The sequence below is a fragment of the Lithobates pipiens genome, unplaced genomic scaffold, assembly GCF_037356315.1.
Source record: "Lithobates pipiens isolate NorthernLeopardFrog02 unplaced genomic scaffold, aLitPip1_a1.2 Scaffold_16, whole genome shotgun sequence".
NCBI lineage: Eukaryota > Metazoa > Chordata > Amphibia > Anura > Ranidae > Lithobates > Lithobates pipiens.
The window spans coordinates 473,106,473-473,131,190 of NW_027507748.1; the positions used below are offsets into that span (position 1 = coordinate 473,106,473).

The 24,718-nt window shown below is 44.6% G+C and overlaps 1 protein-coding gene across 1 annotated transcript in view; it reads left to right on the forward strand.

The window, feature by feature from the left end:
* Positions 1–24,718, forward strand: part of PCCA (propionyl-CoA carboxylase subunit alpha) — a 1,052,859-nt gene that overhangs the window by 471,041 nt on the left and 557,100 nt on the right. Inside the window, exons 13-14 of the mRNA XM_077482961.1 lie at positions 4,367–4,510; positions 6,534–6,608. Of these exons, the coding sequence (XP_077339087.1) occupies positions 4,367–4,510; positions 6,534–6,608 (219 nt within the window). The remainder of the gene's footprint in view (positions 1–4,366; positions 4,511–6,533; positions 6,609–24,718) is intronic.

Consider the following 24,718-nt stretch of genomic DNA (forward strand, 5'->3'; position numbering starts at 1 on the left):
ATCAGACAAGGGAGATGTTCCGTCTCCATGTGAAGAGAGAAAAGGTAGAAAGGAGTAGGAGGAGAAGAGGATCTAGTAAGATTGGGGGGAGAGCAGACCCAAAGAAAGAGGGGGGGGGATACAAAGAAAGGGGTGGAAGGTCACCTAGGGGGGAAGGAAGCGGCCAGGGTTGTCTAAGCCCCTGGAACTATAGGGACACTGATGTAGTTTACCCAGGGTTCCCAAAATAATTTGAATTTGAGGGTTTTGTCCAGTAATTTGCAGACAATCTTCTCCTGGGACATCACTTTTCAATGCCATCAGCATGTTTTGCAACAATAAGGTTGCAAAGGTCTTGAGAGAGAGAGCTCTTCACTTTTATTCTTGGGTGACACCTTGGTAATGAGACACCCTTTTATAGGCCATCAGTTGAGACTGAACTAGCTGATATTCATTCACACTGAAAAGGGGCAGGATTGTTTTCTAATTACTGATAGCTTTCAGTTGGTGTGTTTGCTTTCTATGCCTTTTTGCACCTCCCTTTCTTCATGTGTTCAATACTCTTTTTTCCCTGTGTCATTCTATTTTATTACATATAACTTAATTTTTTAACTGATTTGTTTTGATTTCTATGTATGTATGGATTACATGGGTTGGTATTGACATGTGGTGACAATTTCATGTCAATGGCACCTTTAGAAACATATTTACCTAGACAAATGGTGATATTCAATACTTACTTATTTTACACTGTGTGTGTGTGTGTGTGTGTGTGTGTGTGTGTGTGTGTGTGTGTATATATGTGTATATATATATATATATATATATATATATATATATATATATATATATAAATTCAAAGCCCTTATTTAAGGTTTTGGAAGTTTATTTTTGTCTGTCTGTTGGTTTATACATCCTTCCATACCTCTGCGATTGTATAACTTTTTTTTTTTTTTACATTTGTGTTAGTGTATGTTCTGTGCCTTTTGTAAAAAGATACTGCTGGTGGGTATAATGATTTTAATTAGTTGTATCGCTTATGCCACCCATGAGCCTAGAACGTACTGTAAACAAGCTACTATAGGGATGGTGTGAAAGGCTGGGGACATTCCCACAATGACATCTTTCAAAAACATAATAATTTGCTATTAGCAAATTTACTGTCCATCTCTGCTATTGTGCATGCTAAGCATGATAAGTCATGAGGGAAAAAAACGAAGGATCCATCTGCTAATTTCTGCTACACTGCCCTGATGCAAGATTACGCTAATCTGGTTGCTTGTCAGGACAGGTTAGTGAAAGCAGGCGAATGGCTGAGACTTGGAGAAGACTAGTTGCACAGGAAATCATGAGCTGCTCCCATGCTTGCCATGTTGAGTATAACAGAACAGTGTGGTGATAAGTGTTCTAAAGTGGTATATTTGCAGTACAGCAGATTGCAAGATTATTGCACTGTTTTACAGTCTTAGCACAATTTAACTAGCTATCAAGGCATTGACGATGCTTGCGCCCCCCCCCCCCCCCCCCAAAAAAAAAAAAAAAAATGCATCTAAGTAAATAACTTGGTTGTACTATATATTTGTATATATATTTTATTCCTTTATCTCAGTGGTTCCCCTAACAGAAAAATCATTTTTGTAGTGTGGGTTGTCAGCACCCAAGGCAAGATTTTGCCCCTCTAACCCACGGACATCTACATTTAGCACTCCCAGAGTCCCTTCCACTCGTACAGTATTAAAACCCCTTATGTTAAACTTTTAGGATGTACCACTCTGTGTTCTCCTTTCATTGCCTTTTATCTCTCTCTATCCTAATTTCTTGTTCCCCTCCACATCCCTCTCACTAGCCATCTTATTTGCTTTTTTTCTCCTTTTTTTTGCTCCTCTCCCTCTTTTCCTCTCCCTTCCATGTATTCACAATTTTTATTCCTTCTCTTACTCCTTGGAGGGGGGGGGGGGGGTGGCGGGGGAGTTGGGATGAGTGGAAATGCTGGCCGGAAGTTGGGATGAGTGGAAGTGCTGGCCGGAAGTTGGGATGAGTGGCAGTGCTGGCCGGAAGTTGGGATGGGTGGCAGTGCTGGCCGGGAGTTGGGATGAGTGGCAGTGCTGGGCCGGGAGTTGGGATGAGTGGCAGTGCTGGGCCGGGAGTTGGGATGAGTGGCAGTGCTGGGCCGGGAGTTGGGATGAGTGGCAGTGCTGGGCCGGGAGTTGGGATGAGTGGCAGTGCTGGGCCGGGAGTTGGGATGAGTGGCAGTGCTGGGCCGGGAGTTGGGATGAGTGGCAGTGCTGGGCCGGGAGTTGGGATGAGTGGCAGTGCTGGGCCGGGAGTTGGGATGAGTGGCAGTGCTGGGCCGGGAGTTGGGATGAGTGACAGTGCCGGGCCGGGAGTTGGGATGAGTGGCAGTGCCGGGCCGGGAGTTGGGATGAGTGGCAGTGCCGGGCCGGGAGTTGGGATGAGTGGCAGTGCCGGGCCGGGAGTTGGGATGAGTGGCAGTGCCGGGCCGGGAGTTGGGATGAGTGGCAGTGCCGGGCCGGGAGTTGGGATGAGTGGCAGGGCCGGGAGTTGGGATGAGTGGCAGGGCCGGGAGTTGGGATGAGTGGCAGTGCTGGGCCGGGAGTTGGGATGAGTGGCAGTGCTGCGCCGGGAGTTGGGATGAGTGGCAGTGCTGGGCCGGGAGTTGGGATGAGTGGCAGTGCTGGGTCGGGAGTTGGGATGAGTGGCAGTGCTGGGCGAGTGGCAGTGCTGGGCCGGGAGTTGGGATGAGTGACAGTGCTGGGTCGGGAGTTGGGATGAGTGGCAGTGCTGGGTCGGGAGTTGGGATGAGTGGCAGTGCTGGGTCGGGAGTTGGGATGAGTGGCAGTGCTGGGCCGGGAGTTGGGATGAGTGGCAGTGCTGGGCCGGGAGTTGGGATGAGTGGCAGTGCTGGGCCGGGAGTTGGGATGAGTGGCAGTGCTGGGCCGGGAGTTGGGATGAGTGGCAGTGCTGGGCCGGGAGTTCCTGATGAGTGGCAGCCCAGGGTTTAGTGACCCCTGGCAAATCGCCATTCGACCCCCAGGTTGAGAACCACTGCTTTATCTAAACAAGATGTATGTATGTATTTTGGAAAGTTTAACCTCCAAGTTCAGGAACCCACGGGGAGTGACTGACAGATCACTGTATTAACACAAGCGATGTTAGTAAAGCGGTCTCCCCTGCTGAGCTATTCTGTTCTGACACAGGGATGACTCCCATTGGCTGCAAGCGCTGATCAAATGTTGGTTTTCCAGCATTACAAAAAGTTAGCCACTGCCCCCACCTATAACAGGCATTTGCGGCAAGGAACATTGGAGGGCAACTTATGTAAAAAAAAAAAAAAAAAGCCAACGAAAATTCCAAGCTCTACTTGCTGACCAGGATGCGACCAACCAAATTGACTTGTCTAACAGTATATGTTTAAACATGGGTTTTGTCTGCATACATTTTCAAATACACGAGTAAGCTACAGGCCCCAGCAAGACACCCTGTTACCGGTAGTCCCTACCTGTGACTTTTAAGAGGCTCAACAGTGGAATCCCATTCATTCTGATGAATAGATAGAGGGGGGGGGGGTGTAGGGAACCCACCCCTCCTTAAAGGAACATGGGGCACACTGAACAACCCAGCCCATAGCGCTATGGCTGCAAAGGTGTCAGTGTGTTGCCTGACCAATATATCAACAGTACAAAATGTTAGCCACTGCCCCCACCTATAACCGACCTTTACGGCAAGGAGCATTGGAGGGCAACATATGTCAAAAAAAGGCCAAGGAAAATTTCAAGCTCTACTTTTCGACCAACCAAATTGACCTGTCTAACAGTAGCAGGCTTGTCTGTAAGTAGAGCTTGGAATTTTCTTTGGCCTTTGTTTGGTTTTCCAGTATGCCTGTTCGATGAAAGCTGGTCCTTTTGCCTGGCTTCTGTCAGACAGCATGCTGTACGCACGGGACACATGGACGGTTTGTGTCGAACCGGCTGATATTCAGCCCATGTGTACCAGCCCTAAAGCTTCATTCTCAAGGCTTTTAAAAATACATATAACAAGATTTTTTAAATTACAGATCTGAACACAATCTGCGTCTAAGAACATGCACTTGTATGTGCATTTGTAAGCACTTAAATTAAGTCCTAAACAAAGGTGAAAAATTTATTATTATGTATGCATATGTGTCTAAACACATCTATACCCAAGTATTTTACTGATCATTATGCAGGAACTTATCTCCTAGAAAACACGTGTAATAACAGTAAAAAAAATGTACGGCTGTATGAATGAAGCCTTATATTGGGTTCTGTAAATGCAGTCCTTTTAATAAAATACCTTGTCTCCATTTGTTGTCTGCATCTTTTGATTGATAGTTGCAACATTGCAGGTTGAGCATCCCATCACAGAATGTATTACTGGACTGGACCTTGTACAAGAAATGATCCGTGTCGCCAAGGGTTATCCTTTGAAGCACAGACAAGCTGATGTCCCCATAAATGGCTGGGCAGTTGAATGTCGTGTCTATGCAGAGGTAAGTGCTGCTAATTGCTGATCTTGCTTATAACTCGGACATTGTAATATGAAGCATCATATGGCCAAGGTGAATTGAAGGAATTACAGTGACTATTTATGGTCTATTAAAAGCCATTTTTCTTTTAAATTTTATTGTTGCAGGTTGATATGCATATTTTTCCTATACCTAATGAACTGTTCTACATCCAGATATAATATTCACTTTTATTAGGGGCTCCTGCTGCTTGGACCCTAAAATAACCTATATTGCAAGTCTAGTTTCCAGCACTCCTGATTTGTAGCCAGACCCTGTCTTTAGTTTGGTGCATGTTCTGCAGCTGATAATGACAGTTGCCCTTTATAGTTAAGAGGCTTTGCAAAATATGTGTTTGCGTTAAACATGTCTGACTGTAATTTACTTTGCTTACCCTGGCCTCTCTGGAACATGCCACAGAATCAGCTCTGAGTGAATGTGGTCCTAGAGGCTGAAGGTGTTTTACCTTAAAGTGGTTGTAAACCTTAGACATGAAATATAAACAAAGCATATCATTCTATAGTATGCACTTGTCTCAATTAAGAGCACTAAGTGTAATTTCTGTCTGCTGCTTTGTTCTTCTGCTATCAGCATGACTCGCTTCTGGCAAGTTTTCCTGAAACCAGAGAAAATAATGTGTCAGCAGAGGGGATCTCCTGTTAATTGGCAGCCTCAGCTCTATTCCTGTGTGCTGTGTGAAGGGGGGTGTGTCCCTTCCCTCCAATTAGCTCTTGGCGCTCTCCTCACTGAGCTTTGAAGAGTGTGAGTTTAGCTCTCTGCCCCCTTTTTTCTGAATGCTCAGGCAAGCTTTATAAGTTCTAGACTTTCAACAGATGTAGAGAAGACTGCATATAAACAGGTACAACCTATGTAGAGTTTTTTTTAATCTCTGTGTATCAGCTGAGGCCGATCACTTCACTGAGTAAATTTAAAGGTTTACAACTACTTTATTGCAGCTCTCCCCAGCCCCTCCGTTTGAGCTTACCTGAGCCTGACCTCAATCAGCAGCAGCTCTCCTCTCTCTCTCCCTCCTCAAAGGCTCAAAGACTGAAGCAGGAGCCATTGGCTACTGTCAATCACAGCCAGTGAGGAGAGAGCGGAGGGCAGGGCTAAGCAGCAGTCTGCTTTTCAGTGGACACACAGAGCATGGCTTGGGAGTGATTCCCGTACAAGTGCCCCCATAGCAAGCATCTTGCTATGGTGGGCACTCGGCAGGAGGGAGGACCAAGGAGCGCCGATGGTGGACCCAAAAAGAAGAGGATCAGGGCTACTCTGTGCAAAACCACTGCACAAAGCAGGTAAGTATAACATGTTTAAAAAAGTATTGGTTTACAATCTTTTTAATGTAGTTTTATTTTTGCTACTAAAGTTATTTTTTTTGTTTTTGTTAACACGCCCTGTCTTTTTGTGGTAGCCATAGACAGCGGTACTGAAATGGACAGGAAGCTCAAAATACCTATTTTGGATACAGGGAGGGTTATAACCAGGGCTTTTCTTCAGTCACTTTTTAAATGACAGCTTACCTCTCATGGTAGCTTCTGCACCTTTTCTGTAACAAAAAGCCCTGGTTTTATTTCTTATGTCAGGGGATTTTTTTTACCATCTGTTTCCTATTGTCACCAAGGTCAACAGATCTAGTGTCCCCAGTGTAAGATTTCCTCTGTATTCCTGTTTTGGAGACAACCCAAATTGTAGGATTTTCTTTCACTTTCAATATTAGTACACAGGACAAATGGAGAGGGTGTATCTCCCTAACGGACACAGCAATAAAAACACGACAGGTGCTCTAACCCCTCTGCCATTAAAATAAATAAATAACCAAATTTACATTTAGTTATACTTTAAACTATACCTTTGGCACAGTTTAAATAAATAAGTTCATTGAGAAACTAGCTTTAATTAATGAAAAAAAATAGAAATATAAGAAAACCGTTAATAGCGCTGTTCTTAAAAACATTAGTAATTGCTTAACATTGCAGTCCTATTATTTTTTTTTATTTTTTTTTAGGATCCATATAAATCCTTTGGCCTGCCATCAATTGGTCGTCTTTCTCAGTATCAAGAACCACTCCATTTGCCTGGGGTATGTGATATTTATGAAGGCTGTTATTTGTCAATGTTTTCCTTGTTCATAGTGGAATACATTTGTGGCTTTAGTGAGCTCAGTACTGACGTAGGTTTACTCCTTGGAGCAGGCCGAATCCTGCTTACGAAGCACATTTTATACACATGATTCAGCTTAACTTTTCTGAGTAAACTATTTGACAATGTTCTGCTACATAAAAAAAAGAACATAAAGGTGTCCCTTTTCTGTGTAATAAACGTAAAATTGTGGTGTTACTGTGTGTGCCTTTGCTTGCTCACTGACTAGGCTATGCCATCTGTGTGCTTATGCTCAAACTGATTACTTGCGTGGAAAAAAAAAAGAATTTAAGGATGTTATTGAATATGTGATTTATTTCACTTCTTAAAATTGTTTTTCCCATATTCTGTCTAATAGAACCTGACCCTTTCTTAGCTCAAAGACTTCATGCTGTGTTCAAAGCCTGCAAGCAGAACAAAAATTGCAAGGGCTTAACAGGCATTATGTCTTGCTAAATATTAGAAAAGAAAACATACATTAGAGGTTGTGCTTAAACATCACTTGTGAGCATCAAGCAACAATTCATTGAATTAAAATGTGCATTAATTATTCAGACTTTTTCCCCCCTCCCTCTATATCTTCTACATTTTAATAGCTAACACGATGTCAAACATTTTGCTCTTGCAAGTTTTTGCAATTTGCAGTTTTCAGATGTGAGACCTGTTGAAAGTACAAGTGATAATGGACAAAACCATACCCCCTACGGTCAATGTCCCACCAAATCTTTCTTCAATTAATGCTGCAGCAGGAGTTTTGTGTAAAAACATTTGTGCTTGCAAGCAAAAAAGCAAAAAAAAAATAAAAATTAAAATGCCTTAAATATTCTGTGTGCTACTGTTATGTGCTTGTATGAATGTAGCATGTCGGCTACTAAATGGACCAGGCGATGGAAGAAGTGGTTGGGTGCAGAGGAGTGCACACTAAGCTTTGTCTATCATTATTGCTAGGAGCAATCAAATTGATGCCAGCAGGACAGTAGACGCGTTGACAGCTGTAATTATGTATCTCCATGGTGATCACTTTTGGCCTGTCATGGAGGCCCACTTGTCCCCTCCCTTGCAAGCATTTAATCAGATTGGGCTGTCACTTGTCAGGTAGACATAGCGGGCTGGGAGTTGTATTTTGAGGGAGAGGTGAATTTAAAATGAAGGGTGGGAAATGCCTGAATGCTTCATGTGGTATATCCCTGTACTAGAAAAATACACTTTTTAATTATTTATGCCAGAGGCTGTGGTGAGAACATTGCCTGTAGTGCTAATGCCCCATTTCATATTGTGTGTTGGTGTTCTGTGAACATTAAAATAGATACACTGAGTCAGCAGCATCTTTTTTTTGTCTAATCATGGAATTAATTGCAAGCCAGTTAATTATGTATTCACAGGGTTCTTTCCTTAAGACTGAGTTTTCAATTAACTATGTTTTTAATGATTTAATAAGAATGGTTATGGCAGAAGTGCACACATGCTCATGCTGTAAAAGTTCCATTTACAACTTGTAATTAACATAAATTTTCAATAAATATATGTATGGGCCATTACATCATTATAGAATATATGTGGCAGTTAAAGTGGCGTTAAATCCAAAAAACAACATTTATTATGTTGCTTCTGATCAATTCTTAGATGTGGCAGTTGTATTTGTTTTTTTTAGGCTTGATTGCCTACCTTTTCCCTTGATCTAGTCAGCAAGTCTGTTTTCCAACAGAACAAATGATCCTGCAGATGTGGCAGTTAAAGGATTTACAACAAACCATTTACCACTGAGATGGATGTTTACAATGATCGGCCTTTATTTATGTAAAACTGTTATCCCAAAAGGAACAAAGCTATTGCTTTAACTGTTTATAAAGTGTTATAAAGCTGGAGTTTAGCTTCAATTTGTCTGGTGCACTAGCAGATTTTGGAACACTAACACCCCCCTTTCCCCAAGACTGACAATCCTGCTGTCCAAAGGTGTCTCTATGCTCCTATCTAGAGTGGGGGTACTGTAATACAGATGTGTTACTGGCCAGATCACCAGGTGAAACCAGAAGGGAAAAGCCTAAAAAAGGGAAAGTGAATGCGGGTGCCACATCTAATGATTTTTAAACTGCAATTTGTTAAATTTTTGGGTTTAATGCTGCTTTAATGATTCTTAAGCTTGTTTGTATGTCATATAGATATGTGTGTCGGTAAGTGGACAGGGCCAGCAGAGGGCAAAGGCAGTGGTATGCCATGCATCAAACAGGTTTGCAGTGCACTTTTCTTCTGTAAGGCGGTAAAAAAACACTCTACAATGGGGGAGGGTTTTATAGCATGTGCATGTATGATTGTGAGTTAGGGACCTTAGATTGTAAACTTTTTGAGAACAGGGACTGATGTGAATTTACAACTGTGGCCAAAAGTTTTGAAAATTACACAAATATGAATCTGCTGCCTCAGTTTTTTTATGGCAAATTGCATATACTCCAGGATGTTATGAGAAGTGATCAGTTGAATTGCAATTAATTGCAAAGTCCCTCTTTGTCATGAAAATGAACCTAATTCCATACCAAAAAAAGAAAAAAAAATCCACTGCATTTGTGAAGAAGGCTTCAGGGCACTCAAGAGTCCAGCAATCACCAGGGCTGCCTCCTACAGTTGATTCAGCTGTGGGTTTGGGGCTCAGGAATGGCAGGAGGCAGGTGTGAGTGCATCTGCATGCACAGAGAGGTGAAGACTTTTGGAGGATGGCCTGGTGTCAAGAAGGGCAGAAAAGAAGCCACATCTCTCCAGGAAAAACATCAGGGACAGACTGATATTCTGCAAGATACAGGGATTAGACTGTTGAAGACTGGGGTAAAGTCATTGTCTCTGATGAATACCTTTTTACGATTGTTTGGGGCATCCAAAAAAAAAAAAACATTGTACGGAGAAGAAAAGAGAAGCACTACCATCAGCCCTGTGTCCTGCCAACAGTAAAGCATCCTGAGACAATTCATTTCTTCTTGGCCAATTTTGCCTAAGAACACAGTCATGAATAAAAATAAAGAATAGGTGATCGCGCTGTCCAAATGAAACTATAAATGACTGTTGTCAACTATCAGTAAATATACACATCAAACATACCAGGAAACTATATAATTGTGCTAGGTAAATATACAGTATAAAGTCTTGGTGGAAAAAAAAAATCAGGCATCATGTACACGGATGTTTTTACAACCTCTCCTGAACAATTTAACGTGACAGATAGTAACCATTTAAATTGTCCAATTTTTTTGGAAACAAAACGGGACTAAACATAAGTTAATGCGTTTACAAGCCGTTACAGGCATTTGACGTTTCAAAAGCCTCTGAACATCTGCTCTGAATGTATTTTTTTGCTTTCCAAGAAATGCTTCTAAACTCAACTGACCTAGAAACAACTATAAACGAACCTGTGTACATGTAGTGATAAGATAAAATAGAGGAAAATTCATGGGGAACTGAAAAAAATGCCCAACTGCTCCTAAATGTCCGTTTACCAGCAGCAGTGAGGCCTAAGAGCAAGAGTCTCAAAATCCATAAGACAGTGCTCCAATATTGCTCCTTCACTGGAAAAAAAAACAGTGCATTTAAGATTTCTTGGATTCCCTCTGTGCTCCAACAAACCATTCAATAGTGCTATGCCACCAGGTGAAATTAACATTCGCCTTACAAGACCTACATATGGGCCAACACAGCATGTAGGAAATCTATCTCGCACACCAGATGATCGTCATACACTTTGATCCTCCTTAATGGCATACTATCTCCAATGGGAGTAATGTCTCTAAGTGCTCAGGAAAAAAACCTCCGGTATCCCAGTTAATGGCACAGGATACACCAGCCCAACTTAGGAAATGCCCTCACATTTTTATTCAATAAAAATAGGCATACAATCAGTAAACCATAAATTCCAGCAATATTTCACTTGCTCCAAATGGTAATCACACGCTGCCTGGCTCTGCCTCCACACGTATTGCCCCCCTCTCACATGGCTTCTCTTTCTTTTTTTTTTTTTTTTTCCTTTCCTTTTTTTCCCCCCATGCATTTGCCAAATTGGGATCCCTAAACTTTTTTGCCAAAAGCTTCCTTGGCCTCAGTATATCCAGTAAGTGATTCTGAAAGCTGAGGGTTTTTTTTTTTTTTCCATAAAGATTTTATTTACTAAATCAACAGAATCAGACAATGGGTTAACACATTCGTAATAAGACAGCTTATAATCAAGATTAAACATCAATAACAGATAAAGAAGGTACTCTGTAGGTGCACTCTGTCAGAAGGGGCGATGACCAAGGACCAGAAATGGCAGATAGAAATGGTTTCTAAGGGTGGAGAGACATTTTCACCTTTCACCCCCCCCCCCCCCCCCCCACCAAGGCCTCCCCCACCCTGAATAAGGAAAGAGGAGGGGGTTTACAACTCCAATCCTGGTTCAGGAGCTAAATGTAGTAATTCTTGACAGGGTGTGACAGACGTCCGAGAGGAGGTACCTGCCCAGTAGAGATATTAAGGTAGAGGGAAAGAGATTAAGAAAAGGGAGCACATAGGGGAGAGGGAAGGAAGGAAGGAGGGGGACAAAGGAAGAGGGAAAGAGTAAATTAGGGATATTCAGCATAGGTATAGGGGTTGGGAAAGGCACTGCGCCCACCCCAATGATTGGGGGGGGATCCCCACAGCCTTGCAAGATAAGTAGCTTAGCTTGGGGTTATGTATTGCCAGTATTTATCGGTAGTCGTAAAATGTGACCAGCAAGCCCAAGTGAATGAGAATTTATGCATTCTTTCCTGCGAGATATGGATCAATTCCTCCATATCTTTGTTTTTAAAAATTCTTGCGAGCCACTCCGATTGTCGGAGTGCCTGTTGAGCGGCAGTGTTTAGGAATACACAACCTAGCTGCATTAACCAAATGCATGGCGAGAGTTTTATAATAGGTCTTTTTGGCTAGGGACGTGTGGTGTAGGAGGAATTGTGCTGGAGTGTAATCAAGGGTGAGGGTGGTGATCTGCATAATTAAGCTATGGACCTCCCTCCAGAAGGGTCTAAGGCTTTGACAGTCCCACCAAATATGGCACATAGTCCCCACCTCCGAGCCACGTCTCCAGCAGGTGTTTGGTATGGTGGGTGAGAATTTATGGAGGCGGGAGGGGCTTCTGTACCACCTGATGATCACCTTCTACCCGTTCTCCTGGATAGCAACGTTCAATGAACCCATATTCATGGACTTTAGTCCATTCCTCAGTTGTCAAGGGAGTTTGTAGATCTCTGTTCCATGAGTTTTGTGACGGGGAGAGAGTCAGGTTTGTGAGTTCCAAGAGTAGGGTGAATAAGAGTGAAACGAGATGTATTTGAGGTGTCTTGCTGTGACATAGAGATTCAAAGGGAGTAAGTTGTCTCGTTCAATTAGTTTGCGAGGAGTAGTAAGGAAGTGGCATATTTGTCTATATGTCCAAAAGGAGGAGGAGGACATTTTAGTAATTGCTCTGAGTCTGCCTGGGGGAGTGGGTTTCCCATCTGAGTAGAAGTGAAGGGTCAGAATGTCCTCAAATGGCCATTCTTGTTGAGGGAAGTTGAGAGAGTCGCCCCGGGGGGAAATCGGGGTTTCCTCTTAGTGTATTTAGAGGAATAGGGGCAAAGGATCCACAGGCTGAAGCTTTTTTAAACATCAATAATGATGTGTAAATTAACGGATGTGTCATTAGTATCTGTGGCCAGTGTTTTGGTGGTAGCCAAGGGAGGAGATGTAGAGGTCTAGGTGAAAATACATTTTCGAGGGATACCCATGATTTTTCCAAGGTGTGAATATTCCAATCAGCAATTCTTGTGAGATGACACGCAACATAATATTTATGTAAGTCCGGAAGCCCAATTCCGCCTCTGGGTTTGGGTAATGTAAGGCAAGAGTATTTAATACATGGAGTAGAGTCTCTCCAAATAAAGGCAGAGCAGGCCTTCTGGTAGGTAGAGAAGAAGCACGTGGGTAGGGCTATCAGAATTGTTTGGGTTATTAGGTTTAACAAGCGTGGTAAGATAATCATTTTGATCAGGGCTGAGCGGCCAAACCATGACACGTTCAGACTCGACCATTCTTTAAGGTGGTTTTGGGACCTAAGCAAGGCCGTGTGGAAATTAGATGAATAAAGGTCAGATAGGCGGGCTGGGATCTGGACTCCTAGATAGGTAATTGCGGTCTTTTCCCAGTGAAATGGGAATGACTCTTGGCAGTGGGCAACCTCATGGGGGGAGGGAGACATTTAAAGCATGGGATTTTGTGTAGTTAATCTTAAGATTAGAGATTTTTCCAAAGGCTTCCAAGTTTTTGAGGAGGCACGGCAGGGAGGTGTGAGGGGATTTTAAAGAGAGCAGGATGCCATCCGAAAAAGCTGCGACCTTGAAGTCTCTGCCCTTCACTGTCACCCCCGGAATATCCGGATTATCTCTTAACCTTTTTAGAAGGGGCTCTAATGTTAATATATAAATCAGTGGGGACAGCTGGCACCCCTGATGCGTACCATTGCTGATAGGGAAGGCGCTCGATAGGTGGCCATTAACTCTCACAGCCGCTGAGGGTCCGGAGTATAATGCCATTATAGAGGAGAGCATGCGATCCTCAAGACCGATCGCCGCAAGGACCGCTCGCATGTAGTCCCAGGCCACCCTGTCGAACGCCTTCTCAGCATCAAGTGAGAGGAGGAATCCCTGAGTTTTGGAAGACATAAGCCAGTGGTGTAGGTTTAGCGTGCAGATGGTGTTGTCCCTGGCTTCCCTGCCAGGGACAAATCCCACCTGATCAGGGGAGATGAGACTGGATATCGGGCAGTAGCCTGTTGGCCAAGATCTTTCCATATAACTTGATATCTACATTTAACAAAGATATTGGCCTATAGTTTGCCACTAATAGGGGGTCCTTGCCTTCCTTGGGAATTACAGTAATATGTGCTGTTAACATTCTATCCGGTTTACTCTGTGGGTCTGACAAAGCGTTAAGCGTATTTAAAAGTCTTGGGGAGAGGGTCTCCACAAAAGTTTTATAATATTGGAGGGTGAATCCATCAGGACCCGGGCTTTTGCCTATTTTCATTTGTTTCAAAGCAGCCTTCAACTCTGTGGTGGAGAAGTCTTTCCAGATTTTGTTTGCTAGGGGGATATGGATTTGGAACTATACTAGGAGAGGAAGTCCAGAATGAGGGCCTTGCGTGTTTCAGGGGAAGTCTGAGTCGGTTGGCTGGGGTGGAGATTATAAAGCTTTGAATAGAAGTTCTCAAATTCTTTGGCGATATCTTCATTCTTGGCCAGGAGGGTACCTCTCGGGTCGCGTATGTTGTGGACAGTGGACGATAATTTGGCGGATTGTACTGAACGTGCCAAAAGGTGTCCACATTTATTGCCATGTTTGTAGAAGATCCTCTGACCAAGGATGTAGTGTCTTTTAGTGCGTTTACCCAGTTCTCCCAAAAGGAGGGAGCGGGTATGAATCAGATCTTGTAAGGTGGTTTGTGCTTGTGTCTGTTTTGTGGGATAACTCTAACATTCTAAGTGACCTCAGGAGGGCATTAACATGTTCCTGATGAAGCCTCTTGACCTTTGCAGCTAAGGCTAATAGTTTGCCTCAAATCACACATTTGTGCGCTTCCCAGTGGGAGACCAGGGACATGTCCGGGTTGGAGTTCTAGTCAAAATACAGCTGGATACGTGAGCGTATGTGTTCAAGTGCAACTGGGTCTTTAAGTATAGAGGGGTTAAAGCGCCAGATTTTTGTTCTGGGGCAAGTTTCAGGGAAAGATAATGTGACTGTTATAGGGTGGTGATCTGATAGGCGCATTGGTTCAATAGTGGATTGTTGTAAGAGGGGTAAGCCATCTGGGAGAGGAAGAAGTCAATCCTAGAGTATTTTTGGTGAGGGTCGGAATAGAAGGTGTAGTCCTAGATTGAGGGAGGCAGGGTGCACCACGTGTCATGAAGGTTTAGGGTTTGGAGTTGAGTTTTAATCTGGCGTAGCACCCTCTAGGTTAAAGTAGATGTCCCCTAATGCCGCGTACAGGGGGTCCGTCAGGGGGGTGGGCGCGGGCCAAACCTGGAAAAGACTAGGCGGGAAGAGGGGAGGAACGGAGGAGAGTGAAAAGGAGTAGGGGGACAAGGGGATAGGAGGGGGGGGACAAAGAGGAGAGGAGGAGGGTACAAATAAGCAAAGAGGAGGGAGAGAAGGGCAAACCAGAGGTGGAAATAGGTGGAAATAGTCTAGCTAGCCACCTGAGAAAGGGGAAAAGAAAGCCTGGGGTGTGTCGGCACTCGTCCCAAAGGGACTGGTGTGTGAGGACTGTAGAAGAGGCGTAGACCTCAGAGTGGATGTGATCCGGGGATCGAGGGAGGTATATTAGGATTGCACCAGAGGTGCGATAAACTATAGTTGAGTAGGGAGCCTACCCCTAGTAGAAAACAGTCTAAACGGTAATTAAAACCGTAAAAGAACATATGAACCACAGTAACATATTGTTCACATCTTGACCATGGGTCACATTACATTATTGTCATAACCAGGGTATGGTATAAGCAGGCCAATAAACAAAGAAAGAACTTCAGTAGCAACATATGTAACAATAACACGTGTAGTAATCCTAGCCACCACGGAAAGGCAGGAGAGAGGACATTGGGAAGGGGGTCAGGGGTTGGGGGGGGGGGGGGGGAAGGAGAGTGGAGTGGAGTGGAGAGGAGGGGAAGAGGGTGGGGAAGGGGAGAATGTGAGGGAGGGGGAACGCAGTAGGGGTGAAGTTACGGCATTCGCCTGGAGAGGGCAGATAGGACGACAAAAGATACTGAAGGGGGCTTATTCAGCCCAGCTTATCTTAGTAAGAGTCCAATGGGAGCAACATGTCCAGGCTACATCTGAGGATCCACCTAACGAGGAAGTAAACTCTTCCACTCTGATGCTGCTTTTCATTTAGTCCATTATAATAAGTAATTATCAAAGTATAGTCACTGTAATCCAGCCCAAATCGTGTATTACTTACTGTTTAAAGAAACTTTAAAAAACTTGTTTCCAGGGGATAGGCAGCGCCACCTTAACTATTGTTTTCTGAGTCCACAGTGGAGTGTATATCCGCCCTTACATTGAGCACTCCTGTACTGTTAACCAAGCCTCCTTCTCAATCCAACGTTTCTGTGGCAACCCTGCTTCCCTGTTCATAGCTAACTTGTTTTATTTCATAGTATTTACTTGTGCTGATTACCTAGTGTTTGCCTGCATGAGTCCTATCAGCTTCAGCTGTTAAGACTGCAGTACTGTTGTTCCATTCCCTGGTTTACACTGTATGTCATGTCACATGGTGTGTAGGAGGAAGCTCTGAATGATTAGCAGCCTCCTGGGAGTTCAAAGCTGTGTGCCGTAGGAAGTCCTAATAACAGATAGATAAGACATAGAGAGTGTGCTGTAAATCAGGGGAGATCTGGGCATGCTCAGTGACATTTTTCTAAAGCACAAAAAGGATTACAACAATACTAAGCAAGTAAGGAGATTTCTACAAGCAGTGTTCATTAGGGTTTTTTATGCTGATTTACATGGGTCAAAGTTGTGGGGGAGGGTTTACAACCACTTTAACTACCAGTATTGCAGGTGCGGGATCAACCCTCAGGGTGTAGTGTGTAAACCTTTAAATCACTCAGGCCTATATCTGGATTCTAGGGATGCCCGGCTAGATCGAAAAAGAAAAAAACATTGCAGACCCTTAAAACGTCACTAGAGACCATACTCAAGGAGCATTGTATTTGATTAGTGGCTTTAGATTACGTTTGATTTTTTTTTTTTGCGATAATCCCGCAGGGCATCTACAGTGATTAAGATGACAAGAAACCAGTACTAGTCATGGCAAAACATGGGATATATCATGCAATGTTGGATATTGTAACGTTACATCAAGACCAGACTTTGAGACGGAATGGAAGAGGGCAACATCAGGAGAGGGCCTTCAATAAGGTTTAGACAGGGGAAGAGAAGTTGGAGCAAAGGAGCAATTGCAAACTGTAGTAGGTGATCTGCGACTACCAGTGTAGGTAGAGAGTTTAAGCGCCTGCTGTGTCCGTATTGCATAGATGATCCAGAGATCGTTTACCCCCATTCAGGCTCCCGCAGAGAGAAAGTCTGATACCCCCTTTGCATGTACATAAGTGTCAGTGGTGGGGAGGGGTGATAGGAGCATATGGAGGTCTTGTGGGATGAGAGGGGGCAAGGTTGCCATGTGGGGGTGGATTCTCACGAATAGTAGGGGTGCACCAAATGTTTTTTTTGGTGCCGATACCGGAAATTAAAAATACACTAGGCCGAAAACTGAAACCAATACCGAAACGGCACCGATATCGAAACAGATTTAAAAAATATATATATTTTTATACTTGAGATGGTCAGAGACTGGAGACATGGTACAGGAGATGGTCAGAGACCGCAGCCATGGTACAGGAGAGGATCAGAGACTGTGGACATGGTACAGGAGATGGTCAGAGACTGTAGGCATGGTACAGTAGATGGTCAGAGACTGCACGCATGGTACAGTAGATGGTCAGACTGCAGGCATGGTACAGTAGATGGTCAGAGACTGCAGGCATGGTACAGGAGATGGTCAGAGACTGCAGGCATGGTACAGTAGAATGGTCAGAGACTGCAGGCATGGTACAGGAGATGGTCAGAGACTGCAGGCATAGTACAGGAGATGGCCAGAGACTGCAGGCATGGTACAGGAGATGGCCAGAGACTGCAGGCATGGTACAGGAGATGGCCAGAGACTGCAGGCATGGTACAGGAGATGGCCAGAGACTGCAGGCATGGTACAGGAGATGGCCAGAGACTGCAGGCATGGTACAGGAGATGGCCAGAGACTGCAGGCATGGTACAGGAGATGGCCAGAGACTGCAGGCATGGTACAGGAGATGGCCAGAGACTGCAGGCATGGTACAGGAGATGATCAGAGACTGGGGACATGGTACATGAGATGGTCAGAGACTGGGGACATGGTACAGGAGATGGTCAGAGACTGTGGACACGGTGCAGGAGACGGTTCGAGACTGGGGACACGGTGCAGGAGACGGTTAGAGACTGGGGACACGGTGCAGGAGACGGTTAGAGACTGGGAACACGGTAAAGGAGACGGTCAGAGACTGGGGACACAGTACAGGAGACGGTCAGAGACTGGGGACACGGTACAGGAGACGGTCAGAGACTGGGGACACGGTACAGGAGACGGTCAGAGACTGGGGACACGGTACAGGAGACGGTCAGAGACTGGGGACACGGTACAGGAGACGGTCAGAGACTGGGGACACGGTACAGGAGACGGTCAGAGACTGGGGACACGGTACAGGAGACGGTCAGAGACTGGGGACACGGTACAGGAGACGGTCAGAGACTGGGGACACGGTACAGGAGACGGTCAGAGACTGGGGACACGGTACAGGAGACGGTCAGAGACTGGGGACACGGTACAGGAGACGGTCAGAGACTGGGGACACGGTACAGGAGACGGTCAGAGACTGGGGACACTGTACAGGAGACGGTCAGAGACTGGGGACACATGATACAAGAGACGGTCAGAGACTGGGGACACATGATACAAGAGACGGTCAGAGACTGGGGACACATGATACAAGAGACGGTCAGAGACTGGGGACACGGTACAGGAGACGGTCAGAGACTGGGGACACATGATACAAGAGATCAATGCAGCCAGGGTGTGGCTCCATTTTGCAAGCAGGCAGGGTGTGGCTCCATTTTGCAAGCAGGCAGGGTGTAGCTCCATTTTGCAAGCAGGCAGAGTGTGGCTCCATTTTAACCAGCCACCGAAGGGAAGAGAGGAGAGCCACCTCTGCCGTCTGATCACAATCATGGGAACATCACAGCTTTCATTTCAATAGCTGTGTGTTCCTGGCCGTGCACCGTCACATACAGCCCCTCCCCCTTGTTTGGGCACATTGATAGACAGATCAACTGTCCAATCCTGGAACTGGTGATCTGTCTATCAAAGTTCCCCAGACAAGGGGGAGGGGCTGTATGTGACGGCGCAGCCGGGAACACAGCTATTGAAATGAAAACTGTGATGTTCCCAGCCCTGTGATCAAACGGGCGGGGCCCTACCACCCCATTTTCGGCTCCATTATCGGATGATTTTCTCTTTCAGCAAATTGCCGAAAAGGGCTTTTTTGGCCAATATGTTTCAGCAGCCGAAATTTCGGTGCATCCCTAACGAATAGTGGGTCGTGTTAGGTATGCAGTTTGTTAGGCTTCCAGCATTTCTCGTCTCACAGGCGGAGATGGTGGGAAGTCTGGGCTTCGTTGGTGCAAGCTACGGCGGGATGAGCGGGCGTTCGGAGATGTTGGGCCCCGTCTGCGGGATCTCTGCTATGAGGCCTTCGGTGTAGGATTGAGTGATTGACAGCCAATGTTCCGAAGGAAAATGGAGCACATACCAATCTGGGAGGTCAAGTTGATCTCAGGATCCTTGGAGGTCTTCTGACAGGCGTAGCAGGACAGAGTGCTCCCTCGCGGATGCAGACAATCCAAAAGGAAATTTCCATCGGTCCTGGATGTTTCTGGCATGAAGAGCATCCAGTAGAGGCCACAAGGCTCTCCTATTCTGGAGAGTTATCTGGGAGAGGTCTTGAAATAACTTCACTTCGGTGCCATTATAAAGAATGCAGACTCTCTCCCTAGCTTTAAGTAGTATTTCTTCTTTAAGGGGGAAGTTGACAACACAACATATGATGTCCCTGGGTGGCTCATTTTCCCAGGGTTGGGGGCGAAGAGAGCGGTGGGCTCTTTCCATATCAATGGGAGAGTCTGCGGGCCGGTCAATTAAATCATTAAAAATGCCACAGATGGTCTGCTGTAGCGCTTCTGGGATTGTACTCTCAAGGACTCCCCACACCCTAATATTGTGCCTCCGTCCCCTGTTATCCCGTTATCCATGTCCTCCACATGCCTGTGGAGTTCAAATAGTTGGGGTAAGCTGGGAGTCATAGGCTGATTTTACCTGTCAGATGGCTGCCGCATGGGTCTGGGTGGTCTGTTCAACGCCATCAATGCGGTGAGCCACTGCTTGCAGGCCTGATTTCAAATCGGCAGTTGCCGCCGTGACAGTGCTTTTAATATCCAGCACTACTTTTTCCAAGACAAATAGGCTCGTGGATGCACCCCGCCGGGGCTAGAGGTTGATCCTCCTGGCATCTGCATGTCTGGCATCCCACGAGGCGAAGTCTGGGTTTGGGCCTGAGCTGCCACGTGCTTCTGGGTCCGGAATAACTCCGGGATGTTTCTGCTCAATTGGGAATTGGAATCCTTAAGGGTGTGGGAGGTAGACGTGCTCCGGGTTTACCTGTTCATAGCAAGATCGGGGCGTAGGCTCCCTAACGGGCGGGTTTTCGTCCCCGGATCGCAGGAGCTCTCACCTTATGCTGCCATCTCGGTCTCCGTCCAGGCCACCAAGCAGAGGTTTTTTTTTTTTGTTTGTTTTGTTTTTTTACCTTCATGCATTCTTTATGCAATCAGAGCTGCTTTGTGCAAAATTATTGCACAGTGCAGGTAAGCAAGATATATTTGTTTTCTTTTTTTTTGGGGGGGCGCAAACATTTTTTAGGCCAGGTTCACAGTGGTACGACATACCCTTCTACTTTGAGAGCCCATGTCGCTTGACAACACAAGTCGGTTCGACTTTGAAAAAGGTTCCTGCACTACTTTGATCTGACTTTGGTCCTACTTCAGCCCATTGAATATCACGGGAGTCGGATACTTGTCCTAACCATCCGACTTGTGACATTCCAACATGATGATTACAGCAGCAGTAAAATTAATTTATTTCACATTGGGATTTTGATTGGTCAAAGGACAAGTCAGAGCAAAATCGTATCTTGTTCATTCAAGTTGGATGAAAGTAGGACCGATGTAGGACCAGTGTCTCAGAACAAAGTAGGATGACAGTTGTGTTGTACCAGTGCAAACCCAGCATTGGTATCACTTTATGTTTGGCATTTGAGACTTTGATTCCTCAACCATAAACGCTAATCGAAAGTTGTCGGGTACTTCTGGCATAGGGGTAGCAACTTCTCTTTCAAGTGCAAGCAAAATAGACAATTTATAACTGACACACTTTCAGAATTTGCTATCTGTTTTTCCCCACACAGTTCCCTAAGCAGGGGAAAATCACAGCCCAGTATTACAGTAGCAAGTTCTCTAGGCAGAACTTCCACCTTTTAAAGGCAATTCCATTGTATTTCATCCTTTTTATTGTTTATTTTTTTGCATATTCCCACTTCCACTGTTGCTTAGATCACCTAGAAGATTTGAGCAAAAGTCTCAAATCTCAAAAAAGAAGGCTGCAAACGAATTCCCAAATTTGCAGCATAAAGCCGGCTTGGAAGCTCCAGGGAGTTACAGCTGGCTTCCCACAGTAAACATGGTGGTGCTGAGGACCCAAAGAACCGATCCAGGTGAAGACAACGTTGGCTCTCTGGGCTGGTAAGTCTTTTTATTAAAAGTCAGCAGCTACAGTATTTGCAGATGCTTACTTTTTACTTTTTTCAAATCGACTTGAGAACTTCTTTAATCACATCAATGACTTGCTTTAGAGTTCCACTAGGTACAATGGGGACAATAATTATTTGATCCTCTCCCCCCCCCCCCCCCCCCCCCCGACAATCTCTTTTTGTAGAGTTTGCCGATTCTTTCATATAACAAGTGGAGAGACTTATCTGCTCACTCAGCTGTCAAAAGAAAAACATCCGGACAGTCTTCCAAGTTTTTAAAATTAAACATTGTAACAAACTTCCTTCTTAGATCAAAGGGATACCCTTCTGTATGTAAATAAAAAATCTGGGCAGTCTGCCAAGTTTTCAACAACGTGTAAATGCAGGAATTTTAACTACTTAAAGTCAATTTTTTTTTCTGACACTTCTTTCTTATGTTGAAATCAATATTTTTTTGCTAGAAAATTACTTGGAACCCCCCAAACATTATATATATTTTAGCAGAGACCCTCAGGAATAAAATGTCAATTGCTGCAATATTTTATTTTGCACTGTATTTGCCCAGCGGTCTTTCAAACTCAATTTTTTTAGGAAAAAAATACACATCAATAAAAAAAAAAACACTCCGAGAATCTTGAGCGAATTGTGATCTATCTTTTAAGCAAGAAAAATGTGATTCTCATTTTAGCCAGTATCGTGCAGCTGCAGATTTTGTTTGCCCACTTATAAAGAAATTAATGGTCTATATGTTTTTTTTTTATCATAGGTGTATTTTAAATGATAGAATATTAACCAAAAATCCAGAAAAAAACAATTTATAACATTTGCATCATGTGAGTTTCAGTTCCAGAACACTTAGAATGGGTCACAGATGGGTCTTGCAGCATGACAATTACCCAAAATTCACCCCCAAGGCAACAAAGGATTGGATCAAGAAGAAGCACATTAAGGTTAAAGAGTGGCCTAGCCAGTCTCCAGATCCTTATGGAGGGAGCTTAAACTTTGAGTTACCAAGCAACAGCCAAGAAACCTTAAGGATTTAGAGAAGATCTGTTAAAATAAAAATAAAAAAAAACAGTGGACCAAAATCCCTCCTGAGGTGTGTGCAAACCTGATCACCAACTGCAAAAAAGTCTTACCTCTCTGTGCTTGCCAACAAGAGTTTCTCCGCCAAGTACCAAGTCATGTTTTGCTTGAGGATCAAATACTTCTTTTACACACTGAACTGCAACTTAATTCATAGCATTTGTATAATGTGTTTTTTTTTTTTTTTTTTTTGTTATGGATTTCTGGTTGATTCCATCTCTAACATTTTAAATACACCTATGATAAAAAAAAAAAAAAAAAAAAAAAAAAAATTATAGACCTTTCATTTCTTTATAAGCGGGCAAAGTTAAAAAATCTGCAGGCGATCAAATAATTTACCCCACTGTATCTCTAATGGAAGCATTGCTATAGGATAGTCTTTAAAATTGCTATGTATGCAAAGTACAGCCATTTGGTCTAAGCCAAGCTGGCAGGGTCCCTTCCATGGTAGTTGCACATAATTGCCTTCCAATTTATAGGTGTGCTGCCAGGAAAGGCCTTATAAATGGTTACATACTCCTCCTCAGGTCACATTCCAAGGGCTCGTTTATGCAGAAAAATACGTGCTCATCTGAACCACTAACTGTACTTATTTAACCACTTGCCGCCCGTCTTATTACAAATTGACGGTGGCAAAGTGGTTTCATAATCCTGATCGGACGTCATATGACGTGATCAGGATTATGAGCCGCTGCGCGCCCCCGGGGGCGCGCATTGCGGCGATCGTTGTTGCGGGGTGTCAGTCTGACACCCGGCAACTACGATCTCGGTAAAGAGTCTCCGACGGAGACTCTTTACCACGTGATCAGCCGTGTCCAATCACGGCTGATCACAGTGTAAATAGAAAGAGACGGTGATCGGCTTTTCCTCACTCGCGTCTGTCAGACGCGAGTAGAGGAGAGCCGATCGGCTGCTCCTCTGACGGGGGGGGGGGGGGGTCTGTGCTGATCGATTATCAGCAAAGCCCCCCCGAGGATGCCCACACTGGACCACCAGGGATGCCACCAGACCACCAGGGATGCTAAGCAAAAGGTAATCCTCCCTAGACCACCAGGGATGCCAGTCAGCACAATGGATGCCAATCAGTGCCCATAATGGATGCCAATCAGTGCCCACAATGGGCATCACTGATTGGGATGCATTGTTTGGCACTGATTGGCATCCATTAGTACAGTATAACACCAATGCTGCCTATCAGTGCCCACCTGTGCCGCCTATCAGTGCCCACCTGTGCCGCCTATCAGTGCCCACCTGTGCCGCCTATCAGTGCCCACCTGTGCCGCCTATCAGTGCCCACCTGTGCCGCCTATCAGTGCCGCCTATCCATGCCCATCTGTGCCGCCCATCTGTGCCGCCCATCCATGCCCATCTGTGCCGCCCATCCATGCCCATCTGTGCCGCCCATCCATGCCCATCTGTGCCGCCAATCCATGCCAGCTATCAGTGCCAATTTGTGCCACCTACAAGTGTCCATCCGTGTAGCCCATCCGTGCCGCCCGTCAGTGCCGCCTGTCGGTGTCCATCAATGCCACCTCATCAGTGCCACTTCACTGGTGCCACATCATTGGTGCCCATCAGTGCCGCCTTATCAGTGCCCATCAGTGCCGCCTTATCAGTGCCCATCAGTGTAGCCCCATCAGTGCCCATCAGTGAAGGAGAAAACGTACTTATTTACAAAGTTTTGAAACTGAAACAAAAAAAACAAAATTTTCGGTATTTTTTTATTTGTAGCACAAAAAATAAAAACCGTAGAGGTGATCAAATACCACCAAAAGAAAGCTCTATTTGTGGGAAAAAATTATAATAATTTCATTTGGGTACAGTGTAGCATGACCGCGCAATTGTCATTCAAAGTGCGACAGCGCTGAAAGCTCAAAATTGGTCTGGGCAGGAAGGTGTTTAAGTGCCTGGTATTGAAGTGGTTAAGTTGCTAATTAAATTGGTGACCCCCTGAGTTCCCCAAAATAAACAGGCAGAGTGTGTACAAGTTTAGTGTGCTGTCAGCAGTCTTTCAGCAGCGAGAACGTGACTGATAATTCATATTTCTTTATTGTAACAAAGCGTTAAATTCCTTATTAAAATGTGCGTTCATCATCATGACATTTGATTATGTTTCTATATATTGTAATTGTTGATCCTTCTGTTTTCTGGCTGCTATGTAGATTTGAGCACCACCAAGAATAGGATTGACAAATTTACTCAGTGCGCCAAAATAATGTTCAAAAGAGTTATTGACAAGTACCCATAAAATCCCTGTGAAGATGTTGACAAATACTTAAAAAATCCCTGTGAAGATATGTACCCTCTGCTCTGCTTTGATCTGCAAGCAGCATTTCATCTGGCCAATAAGTTAATTCAATAAACTCAAGAGTTTAGTGTATAGTTTTATAATATATATTACAAATGGGAAGAAAACCATTGCTACTGTACTTAGCTTTGCAAAAAAGTATGGTTTCTGTTGTAACATAGCAATAATCTGACG